The sequence below is a fragment of the Uloborus diversus genome, chromosome 6 (assembly GCF_026930045.1).
Source record: "Uloborus diversus isolate 005 chromosome 6, Udiv.v.3.1, whole genome shotgun sequence".
Taxonomy (NCBI): Eukaryota; Metazoa; Arthropoda; class Arachnida; order Araneae; family Uloboridae; genus Uloborus; species Uloborus diversus.
The window spans coordinates 35713926-35728995 of record NC_072736.1 but is presented as its reverse complement, the minus strand read 5'-3'; the positions used below and the strand labels follow the sequence as shown (position 1 = coordinate 35728995).

At 35.2% G+C, this 15070-nt stretch overlaps 1 protein-coding gene across 1 annotated transcript in view; it reads right to left on the bottom strand.

Moving 5' to 3' along the window:
* The window catches only part of LOC129224338 (uncharacterized), a 43380-nt gene extending 33447 nt beyond the window's left edge, over positions 1-9933 (bottom strand). Inside the window, 1 exon segment of the mRNA XM_054858779.1 lies at positions 9695-9933. Coding sequence (XP_054714754.1) covers positions 9695-9838 — 144 coding nt within the window. The 5' untranslated portion in view covers positions 9839-9933.
* Between the last annotated feature and the right edge of the window lie 5137 nt (positions 9934-15070).

Sequence of the window (15070 nt, the reverse complement as noted above, 5' to 3'; positions counted from 1 at the left end):
GACTGGAAAGTGACCTTTTCAATCATAGAAAATCTGATGTCATTTTAATATGTATGACTTTGTTTGAATTTTTGTTTACTTTATTTATACTGCGGAGCGTTTTTTGAACAATGCCACACACTATCATAAAAATTTCAATCCGCTAACCTTAATTCTTGGATTGATAATTGATTTCACACTAATGCATGCTTGAGCCCTTGAACAAAGTGTAAAACTTTGTGACAGAACTTTCCATAACAGTTTTTACTGTATGCCAATGTAGAAGAGGTAACAAAATCACATGAAGTTTTAGTCAAAATATTAAATCACTATTTTGAATAAAATGATCAATTCAGTTTCTCAAGAAATTGAGACAGGATTTGATGAGATATATTTATCATTGATCTGTCCAATATTATGTAGATCGGTTATATAAAGCGAAAAAGAAAATATTACACTTATAAATAAAATGTATAGCACGAAGGAAGAGGAATTGTTTTGTGAATTGCGACTATACTTTTTAATGACGCTAAATGAATACTAGCCCAATTTAAAAAGTTTTCTTGGTTACTTTAAAGAGCGGAATTTGAAAGAAATGTGTTTTTTTAATATAACTTTCTTGTTTCATTGTTTTTTGACTATTTCAATCAGGTCAGTCATTTTATAGTAGATAACTTTTGTGTCTCAACTTCAATATTGCTTTATTGTTCTTAACATTAAAACCATTTTATTATCACTTCCTGTTAACCAATATGTATTTTATACCGTACTGAGGAAATTCATGTTCAAAAAACTCGACCCCCCAAACGAAATGCTGAAATGCCGCCCCTGACTCGAGTCCGTGTTCTTTAAGTTCATGCAATGAAACAAGGCTCTTACATATTTGGAGTCTTTGAAACTCGCTTTTCGCAATTTACTTCTTCGGAAACTGCTGCAATTTTGTGCGAAATGCTTATTCTATCATTTATTGAACTCAACAATATTTGTTGCGCATTTTATTAAAAGTAAGCTGCGCGTTTAGAGCTAAATTTAAGCTGTTGGGATTCTTTTGTTAGAAATTAATTCCTGGGGGTAACCTTCAAAATGTCCACCCTCGCTGTGCCCCTTGTCACGTGCTTTTTGCAGATAATGTTGTCGTACTAAGGTCAGAGTAACGACATAACAGTAAAACTCGATTTCTGGACGATTGTTTCACTGCCTATTTCTTATTCGTTTTACATTATAATGTAACGCAGTGTAAGTACTGTTAAAACGCTGCAAATCATTCTATGTTTTTATTTTGAATACTTTCGAAACAATTTGCTCGTTATTTTTTAGGTCATTAAAAAATTATCAAAGTCTTTTGTTCAGATGTTCTAATTAAAGCAACATTTGAAAGCACTACTTTATTCGTGTACTTCGTTTTCCGTTCTCCCCCCTCCCCTCATCCCCCACACACACACTTGCATTGTGTTAAAAAGATCTCAAAAATTTTGGAAAAAAGCAAACTGAACGTTTACCGAACCGCTATTAATCTGATTTAGGTGTTTTCACTCACTTTCCAAAAATGAAACGCTTTAACTCACACACAATTTGTTGAAAAGCAAATAAAGAAAATCTACAACGGCGGGAAAATATTAACAAGTGTGGCGTGATGCGTTCAAAAACTAGCCCACTTGCCCGGAACCGTTATCACCCAAACAAAGCCATAAATTTACGAGGCACATTTACTGGATTAGACAGAAAAACAATTTTTTAAACCCTTTTTAGTACGCATCAAGTATTCCATGATAATATCCCTTTTTTATTTTATTTTTTATTTTTCTTCTTTTGGCGTTGTTATTCCGCGGAAAGCAGACGATCGAAAATGTTTACAAAAAATCGATGTTTTCGCCACCGAACGTTAATACTCCCGACGTTCACGTAACCCGAAATTCTAAGAAATAATGACTGTGACGAGTTATTTTGTAATCCTTCCGCGAAGTATTAGGGGGGAAGGGGGGGGGGTACTTGCCGAACAAGGTTGTGTTACTGCGTGACTTTGCAAGAGAGGCAGCTTTGATTTATGCATCAGGTGGTGTGTTCTCGGGGGGCTTTTGGAACTTATTTCTTAACTACGTCGTGTTTTTTACGTTCTTTTCTGGGGGAATCCACAAAAGGGTGGAAACTGATACTTCTATCGCAACTGAAATTTAAAACCTGTCCCTATACCGAAGGTTTCAATACGGCAAAGCAGTTACGTGCTCCAAGTAGTTGCTTATAAGTCTATTATGTCCTTTTTAAAATCCTCGTAATTGAATGAAATTATTTCGACTTTTTTTTTTTTTAATGCATGGTGAAACAACTTATTTGAATTAATGAAGTGAGACCTATGCGAGAGCTTTGAAGTTCTGTTTTGCAAGCTTTTTGTGTGACGGAAGTGACGTAGTTGTGTTTTAATTGTTGCCAGAAAAAATAAAAAATAATAGTAATTTCAAACTTAGTTTTTTAAAAAAATTAGCGACTTAATTTCAAGGCTGAAACTAATGAAGCATATAATTCAAGTCAAGTCATCAGTTTAAAACGTAATCCACACTGCTTATGTTTACACTTGAAATTAGTTTGTCAACTTTATAATTGCTAATATCTTGCATTGTTTTTGGCAATAATTAAAAAAAAAGGAATTCGAATATTGTTTAGTTTTCTCGTTGTTAATAATCTATTTTCTTTTTTAAAACATACAATTTTGTTGTGAATATGCCTAAGTCAGGCGCAGAAAGAGCAAGAGCGTGGCGTGAAAGAAAACGTGCTGGTGGAGTGACAGTTCAGAATGTAAGAAATAGATAAGCAAGGGCGCCCATATGGAGGGAGGGGGGCTCAAGCCCCCTCCCTCCGTTGAAATTAGAACTTCATTGCTTTCAGTACTTTTTTCTTTGCAAAAATGTAAAAAAAATTTCTTCTTCAGCAATTAATGAATGAGTTATTAAATAGACCAAATTTTAATAACTCTAATCTGTACTGAAATCGGTTTCTATGGGGCAAATATCCTGCTAAACCATGGAGAAAATATCTGAGTCCCCCCCCCCCCTCCCCTTAAAATTTTGCATATGGACGCCCTTGTAGATAAGATAAAAATTTTACTCCTATCGTGTGTCTTTATGACTTACATTTTTTCCCCCTTTTTAGTTCATTCATTCGTTTATTTATTTACAAAATCGACTCGATGAATAATCAAAATCAATTCATCCACAGACAGATACAGATTTCCAGAATCGGGGATTAAAAATAGGTATGAGTGAAAACTTTCATATGTTTTCTGTTGAAGCACTTTTTTTCGCAAGGATTATTCAAATTTCGCGATTCGATAAATTTAAGCCTGCGCGAAATATTTTTTTCGCGACGGATTTTACAACTTTCCGAACAATTCAAATAAAATTCGCAAGATTTCCGTCTTGCAAAATCCCTGATATCTTCATTTTCGCGATGTACTCCATTTTTGTTGAGATATGATTGATTTAAGAAAAACTAGAAAAAGATTTCAGAATCAAGAGCATTTACATTTTTTTTAATGTTAAATCCACTTAAGGTGTCACCCGGTCGTACCCCCCCCCCCCCCCCATCGTGACGCTGCTTATCCTTCGTTCAGCTCTGTAGATGTTGGAGACGCCAAGACGATGTAAAATTTGTATAACCTCAACGTCCCCTTGAGCTAAATTCTGGATTCTCCTCTGTTTTACCCGAGTTTTATTATTTAAAAAACTAAAAAAAAAAATTAAGTAGCTAATTCGCTCGTTTTTCTAATGAACTTGAACTTACTCCCAAGGTCATTCGAGGCTTTGCTTAATCTGCAAACTTTAATATCCTCTAAGGTGCGGCAACTTATAAACTCAACTGAAAAAAATCAAAAACAAAAAAAAGAGGCGTGCATTTCACACGGCTGCAATAATCTTTGCGGACCTAAACTGGCACTTCCGGTGACTGAGAAAACAGCCTTGGGTCTGAGGAACGATGGGAAACGCCTAACGATGGACACAGGTGGCTCTAGAATTCTTTTTTTACCTCTCTTTCTCTCTCCCCCCTCTCATTTTTCTCCAACGTTGATTATTTTTTTACCTCGGAGACAAGAGGAAGGAAAAAAAAATCTGAAGTGTCATTATTATTATCTTCTTGAGAAAAATCTTTTGTGACATGGGAATTGGATTGCTTTCAGTTTCATTAGTGTGGGAAAAGAAAAGTAAATAGTTCTGATGAATGAGTCACAGAATGGAAATGTCAATGATTTTGGTTTGATTCGGAATAGTGGAACCTCGTTTTAATGATGACTCGGTTGTAAGGAACGTTGCCGATGCAGTGAACTACTTTTAAAAAGGCATTCAACCGATGTATCCTGGCTGATCTTTTGGCAGCCTAATCAATATATTGTGGACAATATCCTCTTCTGCTGGTTTGAAGTAATTTTGCTTTAAAAAAATACAAACTAAATAGGATTATTCTATTTATTTTTTTATTTGTCGTCTGCCAAACTTTGCTTACGTTATTTTATAACTATGTATTGGCAACAAATGGCTTTGTCTTCTTCACTTTTAAGAACACAGATGCGTTAAATAAATGAAATTCCAAAAGTGTTATTGAAAACTATTTTCTTCATCATTCCTGAATAACAGCCCTTGCTATTATGCGCAGCTCTGCTACAATCTGCTGGTGTTCCGTGAGATTTTTTATTTGAGTTCATATAAATAAAGAAGCTTCTGGGAAAATCACTGTGCCAGAACCAAAACTACAATGTATCCCATTTCTTCCACCGCAAAGAATAGGTGGCCAAGTTCTTCTACTATACTCAGGCTGCCCACGTTCTCTGTGCCCCCCCCCCCCCTTAAGAGCAAGGGCGCACCTTCCCTAATTACCACGAAGCCCCCCGAAAGAGAAAAATACCCGTCAAAAAAAAACCTACAAATTTCAATGGCGCAGTCTGCGCCATGACTCCGCGCCCTTGGTGGGCACCACTGCTGTTCTTCATGAAAACTATTCGACATTTCACTACTTGAACAAAATGTACTCAAAGGAGTTAACAGAGACGTATTAAAATTATAAATTCTAAAAATATTTGTTCATTTTTATAGGTGTATGTTTTTACATACATGTATTTTTTATTTATTTTTACTTTATTTGATTGGCATTGGGCATTTCCTTCTTTCCACTTTCTGTTTCGAAGCCGTTTAGCCAACCAGGAGTGCGAGTGGATTCCTAAATTGTTCAGTTGTGCAACGTTTGATTTTTTGCGTAGCAGATGAAAAAATACGTCTCACTTCCGCAGACAAACGGTTTCATGACATTAGTTTGAAAAATGCTTTGATTCGATGGGTAGACAGACATTTTTCTGCTCTCCCAACACTTGTATTTTCGATCGTTCGATCACCGGCCAGTGGTGTAGTGGGTCCAGAACACCGTTCCGGAATATTATTCCTAGTTCTTTTCTTATTTCGTTTGAAAATCATAATTTGTCTTCGAAGCCGATTGATTTTACTCAGTTCAAATCTGAAATGTTCCCAAAGTGGGCGGTTTAAATAAATCTTTGCAAAGCAAAAAATGATGACGTTGTTTTAAAATCTGCAAGCAAAATTTGTGCACGGGAAAGAACGGTTTTGTCATTTGTTTGGTACTAGGAATCATTTTTTATTTCATTATCCGTCAGTAATCAATAAATTATGTACATACTATTTTTCACTTTTCTTAGTTAAAAGTATTATTAATATAGAGAAATTTTACACAATCACCTGTTGCAGAGTTCAATTCTTTTTCTTTCCCACTCCCTCCCTTTTTCAAACAAAACACAACAATACGGTTTAATTTACACCCCCCCCCCCCTCTCTATACATCTTTAAAAGTCTATCTATTGAACAGTGCATTATATCAAAGAATTTTTTTAAACAAATGAAAACAACACCAGAGGGATTTCCTTGAATCACTTTTTATGAAAGGTTTTTTTTTTTTTTGTTTTTTTTCATTATATCATTTCCTGCTTAAATTAATCTTTACTGATGAAACTTCCAGAAAGTTCAGTGACTAATGAATCACTGCATGTAAAACAAGGCCATCATAAATCTCTTTTTTGCTGTAACCGCGATCGCGTCTTTTGCCCGAAGCAATATGATAAATTATGGGATCCTGAGACATTGATAAATAAAATGCGGTTACATTGTTTTCGCTTATCTTTGAGAACAGATGTTACAGTGCATGCGGTTTAGTATTTTATCTGCTTTAAATATGATTTATTTTTGAAAGCTAAGATGATAGGTGCGTTTCTCTCCAAACAATGACAAATCATTTGATTTTATTTTAAAAATATGAAAACGATTTTTTCCCCCGCAGAAAACGGTGATTTTATCTGACGGTATCTATATCTGCGGTGATTTATCCTTTGAATGGAGGGAAAAAAAAAGAAAAGCAAAAGAAAGAGACATTTTCATTTATTCGTGGGAAAGTATTAATACTTTTCGAAAGAGTGACTTCATATAAAATTAAATTTTATCATTGAATAAATTAAAACGTATAGTTGGCTAAATTTTTGATTTAAATTTCATAAAAAAATTCCATTTTTATCTCAAATTTGCAAAATAACCTACTTGTTGGGAATAAAATTTGATTTTTTAAAAATAATTATGTAGCACATATTTTTTCTTAAATAAATTTTTCAAAACCTATCCAAGAACAGCCAATTTAACTAACCTTTCCATTAACAAACTAATTGTTTGCGGGGTTGATCGTGCAGTCACATCCACAGCATGTACAATTAATTATTTCTTATTTCAAAAAAAAAATTATTTTTAATAGAAAGTTGATTCTTTATATTACGATAAACTAGCTGGGTTGCCCGGCATTGCACGGTCTACTTCGAACTTAAATGTTGTGGCAAGTGACGCATGTTCAGCAATCAGGCAAGAAAAAAAGAAGAAGAAGAAGAAAAGTGGAAAATCTCCCATCAATGTGTAAAACAGTTCAATTTTTATGACTCAAAATTAAAATCTCTGGATTTTTTTAAAAACCCAAAACTTTAATCGTCCTTATTTTTTAACCAGCATCAGGAGGCCCGATCTTTCCACGGTAACAGCAGGATCTACTTATGAATTAAGTTCTGAAATGCTCAGCAAAATACTTAAAAAGTAAGGATAAATGTAATTCTAAAACTAACGCACACCAACTTATCAAAATTTTGCCCATCTATTTTTTTCCACAAAAGTTATTAAAACAGGCAAAAAGTTTCCACTGATTTTCCACCAAATAACTATCAAACAGACAATATTTTATGTAGAGAGATAACCTTTTTTAAGCAATCACGATTGCTAATTGTTTTTATTTGACTGTTGAATGATGTCTTTTGATTTTTCCCCCGCCGTCCCCGCAGCACCACCGTCGACCGGTCCCTCCCGATGCTGCTCCTCTGGCGAAAACCATCTCCAGGTAGCGTCACTTGCCTACACACACACACACGCATACATACACACCTACACGCACATACATACACACACCTACACATACACACATCTACACACATCCATACACTCATACCTGCGCACAGACACAAACACACACGCCTACACACACACAAACACACACTCGTGATTGCGAAAAAATATAATTTGAATTCAAGATGTAAAAATTCAAATTATTATTATTATTATTATTATTATTTTATTTCTGTTTGAAATCTTCAAGCTTGTTATTTATAACATTTTTCTTCACGAAAATATCGTCTGCTACGAATCAGAAATTCAACTTTATTTAATTTTAATAATTCCGTGACCAGAAGCATTTATATATTTTTAAAATGAAGACAGGCCTCGTTTTAGAACATGAAAAATGAAGAATTAAGTGGTATTCTATTTATCCCTCGAATTTGGGGTAAATTTCACACTGTGCAGCTTTTTAATGAATGTAACATACTGCAAAAATCGAACAAATATAATGAGATACTCAAAGAGATACAAATTTATGATTTTTTAAACATAGGAATAAAAGTCTTGAATTTCTTTTTTTTTCCTCTGGACAAAATGTAATGTTCTATACTGCATCTCCTGACAACGTGTATATGAAATTTCACGATGATTGGTTGAGTAGTTAAGGTGTGAAAACATTACAAATAAACAAACCCACTTTCACACTTTAAATATTAGTAAGGATACGAATAATGGATCCATGCTTTCAAACAGTATGTAGAAATTGAAATCCAAAGTTTAAAATTCAACACCCGTGCTAATGGATTGAGCAAGTAATTGTACTAATTACTTAAACTCATTAAAAATAACAAAATAAAAAAATGTCTCAGTCACTGTCGGATGATGGATCCTATGTAAATTATTTATCCAATAAGTATTTTATCAATACAGAGCTTTTGTTGCTTGTTTCAGAAATTCGAACTCAGTTTCATTGGAAGTTTCCGATTGTTGCCACCCGTCCCCCTCTAGAAGAATGTCATTTTTTTTTTATTTTTTCATTGTTTTTACTTTTGCAAGATACCCAAATTGTCTTCGAGTTATGCTAAATAATATTTAATATTAAAAAAGCGAATATGTACATTTAGTAAATTAAATTGAACTATATTTTCTCATGTGAAAATCTTGATCAATATTTATACCCGATTCATGTTATCAGTTTGAATGGATTTTTTATTTATTTATTTTTTAAACATTGGGTCTAAACTAAAAGACTACATGAAAAAGCTTAAACTTAAATTTTCAATGACAATAAAGGTCAAATGTAAATTACGTGACCTCTAAACTAAGGAATAGGCTGACACAGGAATTTCGAACGATATGACAAATACCTTTGCGAAACAATGTTCTTACTAGATCAGTATCGTAAACGTGATTTCCTTCTTATGTGTCGACTGAATTTGAATTCTCTTCATTGACATTCCAATTCGTCGCGCAATTGTTTATGTATTATTTAGAAGCACGTGGTTTAAAATTTTTCAACGGACCCTATCGATTTCATTTTTTGAGAGACAAACTGAGCTAGAATGTTTAGACTGTTTTTTAATACAATGGAACCTCTTTATAACCCGAACGTCCACAACCCGAAAGTCGCCGAGATGAAATATACATCTTGATTTCAAGAAAGAAAACGTAACGGGCCTTTTGGACTTAAAGACTGACATTATTTTTTACATTATTACAGAACATAATTTTTTAACATTATTACAGAAGGTAATAATGTTTATATTCTAATTCTATGTAAATAAACAGTACTTTAGACTGCAAAGTATTCCTCTTTTCTGTCACACTTGTGAGCCATTTTGGCTATGTTTTTGCCGTTATTATGTACAGCACCTGTGAAAAGAATCATATGCTGTAATCTGAACGATTTAATAGTTAGAACATAGAATGCTCCCCCCCCCCCCCCCCGATCCTGACTAGCGCGGGCAGTGGCGCTCCGATGGGAGGTCGACTTGCCAAAAAATTCCTTATTCGGCAAACTTTGCCGATTCCTCAATTTGGCGTCAAAATTATGGTCATGTGGCGAAATTTGAATTCCATTCGGCAAAATTTGGAGTTCTTTTCGGCAAAACTATCATCATTCAGCGAAATTCGGAGCTCCATTCGGCAAAATTATCACCATTCGGCAAATTGAGAATTTCTGTCCTCCCAAATATTGAAATTCGGCGCGCCTCTAATCAAAAGGGGTCCTTCTGTACCGACAACATTTGTTTTGGCAACTTGTTCCGATTTGCTCATTCGAAAAATAAACAAACCACACTTACCCCAGTTTGGTAGAAGATCCTGAACGCCATCTTATGGTTATGTCTGAAATTGAGGGGCAACCTGGACACCATAGCGGTCTTGACGGCGCTGAAGATAGCCACTAGCCACGTCAGCCACCAAGCGAGCCTTCCCACCACGTGCATGGCTCTCCCCGGAAAAAAAATCCTTTAAAAAACACCGAGTTTCTTTTCTCCGATGATGCTGCTACCGAATCCACGCACATAAACACAACCGCGGATTTTTCCCACAAGCAATGCGACTCTCTCTTTCTCTCTCTTCTCCTTCACGTGCTATGCTCATTCAACTTCCTTCTCGCGCGTACTACGCGATTATTTATAGTGAGTCACTTATGAATGGCCGAGGACCGGTCCTACCCGTGGAGGGGTGGTGGGTTTTTCTTTTCCTTTTTTTTTCTTTCTCTCTCTCTCTTCTCCTTCGCGGGAGAAGAAAGGACTCGATTGGAAGGGGGAGGGGAGAGTGCCCCCCTGAGCGCGGCCGTGGGAAAAGAAGACGCTGGGAGCCGTGATTAGGAGACGCGAAAGTCGACCACCGGTTTATGGTTGGCTTTCGTGACGATGAATGGAGGAGTGAATGGATTGCTGCTTGCCGCACGTAGTAAGAGGCTACTACGATAGTAATTAGTGGATGCGCGCGCACATCTCCCATTCTCGAGGGGGGGGAGCGGGATTTTTTTTTTTTTTTTGATCCATTGACTCATTGATATTATCTCTTCATTTTAAAAATTCCGATGGCGATGCTCAAGGGCCTGCAACTACCCCCTTGAGCAGTGAGATTCCGAGTAGTTAAAACGTACAGACCTATTAGCTGGCAGAAACCAATTTTTAGCCTTGTTAATGCGACGAGGATTTTTTAAAGGATTTATTTATTCATTTATTTATTATTATTATTATTAATATTTGCAATAATTATATTTAATTAGCAATTAATATTATTTAAAAGATCAACTGAAAAAACTCAAAGCAGTCTGTGAATGCTCGTGTACATCTTCCATCCCAGAATTATTTTTTTCATTTGAGTAACGTCTGTTATCCATTCCGTCTGTGATGTTATCTTCATTCTGAAAATTCCGACGGCAGTGCTCAAAGGCCTGCAACGACTCTAGATTATTGAGATTTCGAGTAACTCAAACGTTAAGACCTTATTTACAAATTGCTGCCAGAAACCAATATTAATGCCTTGTGACCTCGACGAGGATTTTTTTTAAGGATTTTTGCAATAATTATATTTAATCAACAATTAATATTATTCAAAAGATCAACTGAAAAAACTCAAAGCAGTCTGTGAGTGCTCGTGTACATCTTCCATCCCCGAATATTTTTTTTTTTTTTTTTTTATTTGAATAACGTCTGTTATCCATTCCGTCAGTGATGTTATCTTCATTCTGAAAATTCCGATGGCAGTGCTCAAAGGCTTGCAACGACTCTAGATTATTGAGATTTCGAGTAACTCAAACGTTAAGACCTTATTTACTAATTGCTGGAAGAAAACAATTTTAAGGACTTGTGACTGCAACGAAGATTTTTTTTTAGGTTTTTTTTTTTCTCGCAGTAATTATATTTAATCAGCAATTAATATTATTTAAAAAATCAACTGAAAAAACTCAAAGCAGGCAGTGAATACTCGTGCACATCTTCCATCCCCGAATTATTTTTTTCATTTGAGTAACGTGTGTTATCCATTCCGTCAGTGATGTTATCTTCATTCTGAAAATTCCTATGGCTGTGCTCAAAGACCTGCAACTACTCTGCAGCAGTGATATTTCGAGTACAGTAGATCCTCATTTTACGCGGGTTTATTTTACGCGGTTTCGATTATACGCGGTTTAAGATTTGACACCTTTATTTTATTTTAAGCGGATGAATTTCGGTTTTACGCGGATGCGGCAATGCAAATAGATAAAAATTTTCCCTCTTTCAAAATCCAAACTCCTAAAGATTGCAAGTTATGCGTAATCAATTGTATTTTGCCATGTTAATAATCGAGCTTGGGCCACTGGAGACATTTTACGCGATTGGTTCTAGAGCTCTTTCCAGAAGTAACGATATTAATTTCCCACAGTTCAGAACTCTTCGGAAGAAGAGCTTTTAGGAGTGCCAAAGGAGGCCAAAATCAACGAGGATAACGCACGTCGTCGGTGACGCACAACCAAAAACGTTCACATTGAAAATCTTGAGCCATTCCTAGACAATAGAAATGATTTTTCTGATTTGTTAGTGAGGGAAGATTCTATCATGGAAATGACGCAAGTGATCATTTATGCGTTTTAATGCTCTGCAAGTAATTATAGAGAAAAATTCTTAATGACTGCCAAAAGACTATCATATCCAAACCAGCTCATTCTTTATAAACAGAACATGAAATTAATTTATGTTTCCTTTATGCATGTTGTGCATAAAAGTCGATGTAAGTACACATTAAACTTATTATACAATTAGTCATCACTAGAATGAAGTATTTTGTTATCTACACTGTTAGAACCAGGGGTTCCAGACGAGTGAATATATTCCCTCTAAGGTGAAAGCATAGTGCCTGTAGGTGCAATTCAAGCCAGGAAATAGAGCAGAGGAGCCGAAACAGCATTAAATCACGGAAAGACTCATTGCGCATGTGCTTTTGCCTAAGACATACATTCAAACACCTCAATATGGCGGACAAATGATGATTGCGTTTATGTGTCTTTCACATTGAATGAAGTACGCTATTGGATTAAAACACAACTTTTCTAGGATTAATTATCCGAAATTACAAGTAAGTACAGCTTTTGATCACTTTGTAGCTTTTAGGGCTTTCAAACATAGTTAAAGTGTTTAAAAGTGCATTCATTGCTTTTCAGTTACCGTTACTGTCTACCGTGAAATTTCCATCATTCAAAATGCTACTAAAAATATCTCTCATTATTTTCTTGAGTACTCGATAAGCAGCTTTTATTAATCACCAAAAAAAAAAAAAAAAAACCTGAAAAAGGTTATCAGTTTATCAACAAGTGAGAACCTTAATAAAAATGATTCTTGTTGCTTCGTAGATAATAACAGAAAGCTAGTGAAAAAAAAAAAAAAATCTCTCTCAGTCTAGCTTTTTTTTTTTGCTCTTTCATTCAAGTGTTAGAATCATTTCATGTTATCGGTTAATGTCTGGATAGCGTTAGAAAATTCTTTTGGTTTTTTTTTACTGTCGAAAAACTTCATGTGCATTTCATTTTATTACTCTTGATTGACGTTTACGAAACGATTTTGTTTTTCCGTAACTGTAATATCCCTGAATATTTTTGGCTCTTCATGTAAACAATCCATAAGTACAGCTATGCTTCATTTTCGGAATGTGTCATGTTTTAGTAAACGTATAATTTCTCACATTATTTAAATAATTACTCGTCTTTAAATTATAACGTATTTGTGACAGAGCTTTGATACCAAGTATAAAGGGGCAGATATTTATTGTTTCATTAATTTTTAACATTACTTTTCGTAAATAAAAAAATTTCATCAGAACTCTGAATTTTTTCACATGTTTTTAACGGCCCCAGAGTTATTATTATTAATATTATTAATATTATTTATTTTATGAATTTTTAATAAAACGATAAAGATTTCACTGGTCCGCAAAGTTTTTCATTTGCTCTTACCGCGCCCGTGGGTCAAAAGATGTTGAGAAACAGAGTTAGAGCACGATCAGATGAATTAATGCAATGAGCACTTCTTAACTATGTTGAAAACTCGGAAATATGATCAAATGCTGTAATAACATGTTTTAATCATTTCCAGTACCGAGTTCAATGTGAAAAATGTCCAAAACGTAGAATATCAAAAATAATAATAATAAAAACACACACACACACACACAACTGTATTAAAAAACGCACACAATGCGGGGGAGGGGAGAGGAATATCTGTAGTAAGGGTGCCATTTCTCTCACCGAAGGTTCCTTTATTTCACTCTGGCTGTCTATCTTTTAAAAGGTGCCTGTTTTTCACCCTATTTAGAGGTCCGATTTCGGCTCCGTATTGGGTGTCGCTGGTGAACAAGCGTTTCTCCCTTGAAAGGTGCCGAATGCATCCTGTAGTTTTAACAGTGTACGGAACCAAACCCCTATTTTAACACTAGTATTAGGTCTCAATTTACGCGGCATTTCCGTGGAACGTAACTCCCGCGTAAAACGAGGGTCTACTGTAATTCAAACGTTAAAACCTTATTTACTAGTTGCCCGCAGAAACCAGTTTTCAGGCCTCATTAATGTGACCAGTTTTTTTTTTAGGTTTTCTTTTAAATTGCTATAGTGTTATTTTCATCAGAAACTAATTTTATTTGAAAGTTCAACTGAAAATTTATTTAGTTTTTAGTAGTTAGTGGATGCTCGCATACATATTCCATTCCCGAATTAATTTTTTTCATTTGACTAACGTCTGTTATCCATTCCTTCAATGATGTTATCTTCATTCTGAAAATTCCGATAACCTGTTCTCAGCTCTACAATTTATTCTCATAAACTGTAAGCAACGTAATTTATACGATTCCGAACAATTAAAATCTAAAGTTAATCAATTTTATTAAAATATTTAAAAAGTCTTCCTTCTGAGATTTATAATTAACTCTCCAGAACTGAGCAAAATACTCGCACAACGAAGAAAAAAAAGTTATCTGGTGTTCTTCGCTGTAGGAGAAGGTGGTGATCTCTGACTTCTTATAATCTTCTCCTGCTGACTGAGGTATTTCGTAATAATTATGTGTTTGAGCAGTGGCGTCGCTACGGGGGGGGGGGGGGGGGCTCCACCCCGGGTGTCACCTGTCTGGGGTGTGACACCTAAAGTGGAAATGCAAGTTTTTGAAAAATATGAAGCTAAAATGCATTTTTAAGACTACAAATTTAAAAATTTTCCCGAGGGGTAAACCCTCGAATCCCCCACATTTTTTTTTTTTTGTTTTTTGTACATTTGTCCACTCGAAATGTCTTTATAACACAAATGTAGTTGTTTCTGAAAAATTGCATGTCTTTATGTTTACATTTGTGTGTGTGTGTTTGTAGGGGACGGGTGACACCACAAACTACCGCCCCAGGTGACACACATGATAGTTACGGCACTGTTTTGATGATAGTTACCTTTGTCTGACAGTCGCAGGGGCGGTGTACTAACTGTAGTAGTCGAAGTGTGCTTTTCTCGTCGCTCCCCCTCCCCCAATGCAAATCATGTCTATAACGCTGTCGAAAACTGAAAAAAAAATAAATAAAATTTGGGGGCGCTATCTCCAAAACAGGGTGGGTGATGGGGGGAAAACGGTGGTCATATTTTGATTCAAGGGATCATTTACATAAGAGTAGTCAAGAACGGTGTCAGAAGCATTTTGAGATTTTTTTTTTT